The 7,504-nt window shown below is 29.4% G+C and overlaps 5 protein-coding genes across 5 annotated transcripts; 3 read left to right on the top strand and 2 right to left on the bottom strand.

The window, feature by feature from the left end:
• Nucleotides 1-712: 712 nt before the first annotated feature.
• Nucleotides 713-2,610, top strand: LOTGIDRAFT_174565 (hypothetical protein; the record flags this gene model as incomplete). Its single annotated transcript, XM_009053903.1, has 2 exons — nucleotides 713-810; nucleotides 1,878-2,610. The coding sequence occupies 2 exons, from the start codon at nucleotides 713-715 to the stop codon at nucleotides 2,608-2,610; spliced, it is 831 nt and encodes a 276-aa protein (XP_009052151.1).
• A 457-nt stretch (nucleotides 2,611-3,067) lies between these two features.
• LOTGIDRAFT_174564 (hypothetical protein) lies at nucleotides 3,068-3,772 on the top strand (the record flags this gene model as incomplete). The annotated part of the gene is made up of 1 exon (XM_009053902.1): nucleotides 3,068-3,772. One exon carries the CDS (start codon nucleotides 3,068-3,070, stop codon nucleotides 3,770-3,772), a length of 705 nt encoding a protein of 234 aa, XP_009052150.1.
• Nucleotides 3,773-3,981: 209 nt separating this feature from the next.
• On the top strand, nucleotides 3,982-5,007 carry LOTGIDRAFT_174563 (hypothetical protein; the record flags this gene model as incomplete). Its single annotated transcript, XM_009053901.1, has 2 exons — nucleotides 3,982-4,302; nucleotides 4,825-5,007. The coding sequence occupies 2 exons, from the start codon at nucleotides 3,982-3,984 to the stop codon at nucleotides 5,005-5,007; spliced, it is 504 nt and encodes a 167-aa protein (XP_009052149.1).
• A 911-nt stretch (nucleotides 5,008-5,918) lies between these two features.
• On the bottom strand, nucleotides 5,919-6,616 carry LOTGIDRAFT_143405 (hypothetical protein; the record flags this gene model as incomplete). The annotated part of the gene is made up of 2 exons (XM_009053900.1): nucleotides 5,919-6,426; nucleotides 6,453-6,616. The coding sequence occupies 2 exons, from the start codon at nucleotides 6,614-6,616 to the stop codon at nucleotides 5,919-5,921; spliced, it is 672 nt and encodes a 223-aa protein (XP_009052148.1).
• A 10-nt stretch (nucleotides 6,617-6,626) lies between these two features.
• LOTGIDRAFT_174562 (hypothetical protein) lies at nucleotides 6,627-7,208 on the bottom strand (the record flags this gene model as incomplete). The annotated part of the gene is made up of 1 exon (XM_009053899.1): nucleotides 6,627-7,208. The coding sequence occupies one exon, from the start codon at nucleotides 7,206-7,208 to the stop codon at nucleotides 6,627-6,629; it is 582 nt and encodes a 193-aa protein (XP_009052147.1).
• Between the last annotated feature and the right edge of the window lie 296 nt (nucleotides 7,209-7,504).

Raw genomic sequence — 7,504 nt, 5'->3', positions numbered from 1 at the left:
AACGATAATGACCCTGTTCACAAGAAATATTTACGGGAACAAATAAATTCAATTGAAGTAAATAAAAACCATTTAGAAGATAAAATAAGTAATGTGAAAAGATTCTTCAAACATCAACTAAATAATAAAAATTTTATTAATGATACTAAACTACAACAAGAGATAAAAGGTTTAATAAGTTTTATTCAAAAAGAATTATTCAACGTAGCGAATAAAACTGAGTTACAAAATTTAATTTCATTAATATCTAAATTAGAGGATAAGATTGCAAAACAATCAATAGATAACATTCCGGATGAAAATGAAGATACGTTTCAACAGGAATTAAATGCTCTGGAAACTAAAATTAATAGTGAATTACAAAAAGAACTATAAATATTAAACAATAAATACAAAACATAGATGATAGTGAAATCAAAACCTATATTCAACAACAAATACATAATATAGATGATAGCGAAATCAAAACCTATATTCAACAACAAATACAAAATATTGATGATAGTGTTATTCAACAACAGATAACCACTATTAATAACCTAGTTTTGAAACAGGACAAAAATATAGTCGCATTAGAAAAAAAGTTTCTTAAGAAAGAATCATATTATTTCAATCTTCCATTTGGAGGTTTGACTCGTATTGATCCTTCTATTACTGATATATTGATGGATCAAAAGACTATGAATATAAAAAATATGGATTTACAGTAAATATGAGAGTTTATTCTCTTCCAAAAGATATTACTTATCCCGAAGATATTTTTGATGTAGAAAATGATTTTCTTCCAATAAATTTAATTTTCCCATCCAGGTAAAAGTTGATTCATTATTCTTCAAACAACTCGTATTTTCATCTATTAAATCATTTAACGCTCAAAAAGTTCTGCAGTTTATCAATGGTAGAGACAATGTAGAAATTAAACAATATTAAAGTAACAGCGAAAACAACAAGGTTAATCACTTATATGAAATTAAAACGAGTGGAAAATATATAGATAGGTTTAGAATGTTAATCATACCAGATAATAAAGAAGATGGACTTTCATTGAAAGATTTTGATATGATATTGGAAACGGAAAATCCACCATCACTTAGTATTATTAGAAATCCAGAACCAAAAAAAGTAGTAAGCAGTTATCAGTTTTTACGAACGACAGACTTTGAATACGTAAAACTATATTTTGTTGATAATGATATATTTAGCTCAATCGATATTCATAAAAGTCAACAAGATAAAGAATTTATAATATTTTCATCAATTATTGAACGTAATGATGGAACAGAAGTTGGAAGTATATATACCTGTACATGTTCGATAAGAATCTATATCGAAAAACCAAATTTTCAGTTCATCTGAATAAGATTAATAATTCGAAAGAACAAATATCGTTTGTTACTGTAAAAGTTTTTATCAAACCTGAAATAATTATAACAGATAATGAAAAAAATATACCAGTTAAAAATTGAGTGATGTAGTTAATGTTAAACACTTTCCATCTTTGCTTTATCAGAAATTCATTTAATTACCTAAAAAATGGAACTCGAAACTAGACAACAATATATGATAGACAAACTAAACGAACTAAAAGAAAAACTAAAACAATTCAACAAATGTAGAAAAACATGGAGTAGAATCGATTCTGTTTTCAAAAACATTAAGTACAGTTTTAACAGTAGGGATAACGGTGGCAACAGCCGTAACCGGTGAATTAATGCTTCCAATAATTGTCCCAACTGTATTAGACGCGTTCACTGCCGTTCAAACTTCATCTTGTGGTTTGATTACTTTAGGTTTTAGATCAAAACAGAAAGCTCATTATAAAAAGAAAACAGAAATTTTAAATACATATCTTAATAAATTATTCATTTTTTCGAAAGATCGAGAGAAGACAAGAACATAACAGTTGAAGAATTAGAAAAATTCAATGAAATTTTAGATAAATTTGATGTAGAAATATCATCAATAAAAGTTAAAAATTCCTATAGATACTTAAAAAAGAAAATGGATAAAATTGGAAATTTAAACAAACCTCTATCTAAAACACTTTTTTCAAGGATATTCGAGGCAATACCTAATTTATTTTCGCGTAAATTTGACGAAGAAGATGAAGAAAAATTTAAATATGTAGTTGATAGGACAACCGATATTTTTAAAAATTGGGAGAATGAAATTAAAATATCAACCACAAATATGCTTTTTTCAGAATTAATCAAGAGAATAGCTATTCTATTTAATGATTTTAAAATTAAAGGTCAAATTGAAATAAATGGTCAAATATATGAAAAGGGGGAATATAAACAAGACATGAGATTTTCTGGATTTAATGCTCAAACTTTCAAGATTAATCATTCAAAGATGCATGATAAATCTGACGCCTCTGATTGGTATTTTACAGGAGAGATTATTTTCTGCAAAAATAATTTTAGTATAGTAAAAAGATCTAAAACTGGCAGAGGTGGTAATCTACTTAAAAAGATAAATGAATACAAAGGCGAAAATTGTTACATACCAAGCGATGGTTATTGTTTTATAAAGTGTGTAAATCACTTCATGAATAAAGACTTAATAAAGGAATTTCAAGATTTCGTCAACAGTTTTCAAAAAGCATAAAGAAAAGGAGTGATGACAGTTGGAAGAATTAAGATATTCAACGATCGATTTAATACAAATTTTCAAATCTATAACCCTAAAGACAGTCATTTTCAACCAAGATATGTAAACATAGACTTAGATTGGGTTTTTTATTTACACAAAGAACATTTCTGTTTGATAAGAAGAAATAATAAAGCTTTAGGTATTAATGAAATAGAAGATACTTTCGATGAAAATGTATGGAGAACCTGCGGGAATGATGATGCAGTAACATGTTTTGCTCAATTAAAACTAAACGTGATTTCACAACCTCATGATGATACTTTATTCGCTTGGGATTGCGAAACCTATAGCGAAAATAAAGCTATTCCTTATAGTTGTTGGAAAAACTAAGTAAAAAACTAGAACTAATTAAAAGAGATTCCCAGATTTAAAGCCAACTGATCCCATTCCAGAAGAATATTACAACAAACTCATGGCTAATATAGTAGAAATATTTGTAGGAACAGATTGTTTCGATCAGATGTTGTGTCGTTTAGGTACAGTAGATCAAAAAAGACTAACCTTAATTGCTCATAACGCCAGTGGTTTTGACAACTGGATTGCACTTCAAAGCATTAATAAACTAACACAATGTCCACTAGTAACAGATAAAAATATTCTATCTCTTCCTTTATCTAATCCATATACAGAAGAAAGATTGCAGAAAAAGTGGAAAAGAGAGAAAAAAATATCTGATAAAAATAACTATTTACAAAACATATGTCTCACTTGTTCCTATCAACATGAAAAATCTAGTTTGGCGAAATGGGGTAATTCAGCCAATCTACCAATGAATTTAAGAAAAATAATGAATGTAGACATTGTTAAATACACCAAAGATAATTGGGAATCTTTAAAACACGAATGGGAACCTTACGCTAAAAGAGATACGTTATGTCTCGGATTGTCTGAAGCTATGAAAGAAACTGTCTTCCAAAACGTTTCAAATAATCTAACGGCTCCTTCTTTATCTTTAAAGGGTTGGTATTATTTATATCATTACGATAAAGAAATGGTAGAAGAAGAATGGTATGAAACTACTAGAATGGTTCCGAAACACATTGAAAAAGAAAAAAATAGAAAAAGTTTATTCACATACTCATCCTTTTATAAGATATTTTATCAGACAATCCATTAAAGGAGGAAGAGTTTCTGCTAACAGAAAATCATTTGAAACGAATAAAATGGATGAGATTTGCGCCATTTTAAAGGAGTATTTGGAAAGTGACACTGAAGGAATAATAGATTTATTCAAAGAATACAGTGCTAGGACGAAAGATAAAACTCAAAGAGCTGAACTATTCTAAACTGATGGTATTTGACGCTAATGGGTTGTACGCCTCTGCTATGACAGAAGGTGAATATCCAAAAGCTGAAAGTGCAAGACCGTTTCTACCAGAAGAAAATATAGAATTTGTTAAGCTCTTTAATGAGCAGAAATTCAGACCTAGAACTGCTATTTTAAAAGTCTGGTTTCAATATCCCAAAAATATCTTCCAACCGATACCAGCTAAAGATAAAATCACTTTTACGAATAGAATAGGAAAGAAGGAAACTGGCACTAAAATCAGGTTCAGAAATGGTTTCTGTTCAGATGTTTTAACATCGGTCGATATTCAAGAAATAGTGAAAGCCGGTGGACGCATCATTAAAATATTAGATGGTATGGTTTACGAAAAAAAATTTAAAACTCCACCCTATAGAGATTATATTTCAATTTTGAAAGGAATTAAGGAATAAATACAAAAAGGAAGGAGATGTGGTTGCCAGTAACTGCATGAAGTTGTTAGGTAATTCCTTATATGGTAAATCTATTCAGAGGAATAGAAATACCTCATTGCATTTATGGAATGAAGAAACCTTCCGCTTTAATTACGACAAACACGTCAAGAAGTATGACAAACTAAATGATAGTCAATATATCGTTGAGATAAATGAAGAAGGATTTTACGAGATTAACACCGACTCATTTAGGTACATTTATATTATCTCACAGTAAAAGAATAATGAACAATTTTATTCACGTAATAGATGGTTTTTATAAACCAGAAATATACTATACGGATACCGATAGTTTATACATTTCGTCGAGCAATTGGGATAATTTAATTGAAGGTGGGTTGGTGTCCGAAAACGTTTAAGGGTCACTCTAACTATAAGATTAATGATAATTATAATGATTATATTCAGTTAGCTAGTGGACATGACGTAACGAATGAATTTGATAAACCATGGGGGAAGAGTTTTACTGATGGAATAGTTATTCCTAATGAAAAACAAACTAAAAAATTTAGAAGTTATCTGAATCTCATAAAGAGAAAAGCACCGGACGATGAAGGAAAAATGTATCCTTACAACTCTGTGCTTGGATGAAAACTACGAATTTGATGATTTTGATTATTTTTCAAATGTATCTAATGATGATCCATCAGAATAAATTTAGTTCTTTTGTTTTAAATGAAGTTCCTCGTTACCAAAATCTATAAACCTATTTTTACCATCTTTGATTTCCAGATTTATATCTTTAATCATAAAGGAATTAAGTGGAAAATACGTCGTTTGAAATGGTTTCTCTATAATCCTAGTAACGCATTCAATGAATTTTCTACATTGAAATCAAATTGACTATTATTTCTTAATATCAATTTTATTTTGTTCAGATTCAAATTACCTTCGAATTCAATATTGTTTTTACCATTTACACTTCATCATCTTCATATTCATCAGGAATAACTTTATTTAAATATATTTGAACTGCTTTCGATCTTCTTGTTTCGGGTCCCGACTTTCTTATTGCATGTAGAAATTTTGAGTATGCTAGTAAATCCTTGTAATCAGCAATGCCAATATACCCGCCATTCAGGTTTTTTGTATCGATTTTGAATATAGGGGAATTTGACTTAAATTTAATTCTAAATCCATTAAACAATAACCCCTCATCATCAATGATTGGTGTAATACTCTTTGGTAAATCTGCTTTAGGGTTTGAAAAAAGACTATTAATATCATCTAATGTCCTAATTATAATACCACCATATGGATTCGGTTCTGGGTGATGAGGTTCTATAGGAGGTATGGGTTCTATAGGAGGGATGAGTCTCTTTTTAATATCCTCTTGAAATTTTAATATGGGTTTAAATAGATTTTGTAGATTTTCCGTTAATCCGAGTTGTTGTAATCTGTTATTTTCAACTTGGGTATTTATTTTATTCTTAGCTTTGATATATTCTTTATTTCTTTTTAAAATATTATTCCAATCGTTACTCATTTTTAAAAAAATAAAATTAACATATGTCGATCATAACTCTTTCACCCGCAGGTTTTCTAGTATTTACAAATACATATCCATGTTCATCTGGGTTTCTCCATTGAGCTTTACAAACTTTTTTGAATTTATCTCTGTCCATTCCGTGATTTATCGACTGAATGATTTGAGATAAATCTTTATCGTTTAATTCGAATAATAAAAAACAATTTGCATTTTTTCTAATAAACATACAATCCATCCCGTAAAAAGATTGAGATTGGTATATGCAGTGACAGTTGTGATGTCTTCCCATCGTGAAGAATTCTTGTTGAACAGCTTGATTTCTTTGCGCAACGCAGTCGTCAAACAATATTAAGTTCTTTCGTTTGCTATCAATATTAGACAAGTCTAGATCATTAACATTTTTGGTAAGAAAAACTTTTATATCCGTTGGATTCTTTCCTTCGATGTAGTTATCTATGATATCTTTTATTCGTAATATTGAAATAGGTCTTGAACATCTTTCTTTGGTAGATATTCTAAAGCTTTGAGAAATTGATAATACGATTACTCTGGTGTTGTTGTGTAGATATACAAAGAATCGAAATCTAAAAGGTTTGGTGTTGTCAACATGTTAAAAGTGAGATGAGTTTTCCCAGAACCGGAACTACCGCATATACACATTAGCATTGGGTTATTAGGAAATATTTCTAAATGATTAAATTTGTTACCCATTTTTATTATTTTATTTTATTCCAAAAATCACTCCTTCTCCTTTATACTTTGAAAGAAATATTCCTTCTCCAGTGTGTATATTTTTTAAAAATATTCTATTACCCTTATGTTTGACTTTGACTTCTCCTGTGTCAATACTATCTACTAATTTATTTAATCCTTGTTTAACAGTTTTCTTGGTTTCTTCCCCAAATCTTTTTCCAAATTCTTTTATTGTGCCTATCATATCTCCCACTCCTGAACCTCGTGCTTCCTTTTCAATTGCTAAATTGTGTCTGCGTTCTTCAGCGGCTTTAGCATCAGCTGCTTTCTTTGCGTTGGCAGCTTTGACTGCGGCAGATATTCTTCCAGTAGCTGCACCCACCGCTGCAATACCATCAAATATTAAAGGTAGAAGGAAAGGTAAAAATCCACCTTCTTTTGCGTTCGCGTCAATTCTTTCTAAATCTATATCGTCTCTGACTTTACAATATTTGTATTTATCAATAAGTTTTTTCGTTATGCTGAATTTTTTACCGTTGAAAGTTATTACAGCTGGTGAAGCTGTTACAATAGCTTCTATTATATTCATAACTAAAGTTTCTGGTTTCATTTTTAAGGGTGTATTTTTTACTCAATTCTTATCATTCTTCTATCTGCTATTTTAATTAAATGTTTTGCTTCTTCCAATAATAAACAATAACCTGTTACATCTCCTTGTGTTTTTTCAATATGAATATTTATGTTGACTCCCGTTTTGAAAAGATCTTCTTGGTGAGCTGATAGATCAAAACAGAAGATTGGATGATTAAGTGCAAAATCTACATATTCAAACTGAGGTGGATTTCCAAATAATTCACACATATTTTTATAGTTTCTATACAATTCATTATAATCATTTGTGGTTGG

The sequence above is a fragment of the Lottia gigantea genome (genome assembly GCF_000327385.1).
Source record: "Lottia gigantea unplaced genomic scaffold LOTGIsca_202, whole genome shotgun sequence".
In the NCBI taxonomy this organism is placed as follows: Eukaryota; Metazoa; Mollusca; class Gastropoda; family Lottiidae; genus Lottia; species Lottia gigantea.
This window is presented reverse-complemented; position numbering and strand designations above follow the sequence as displayed.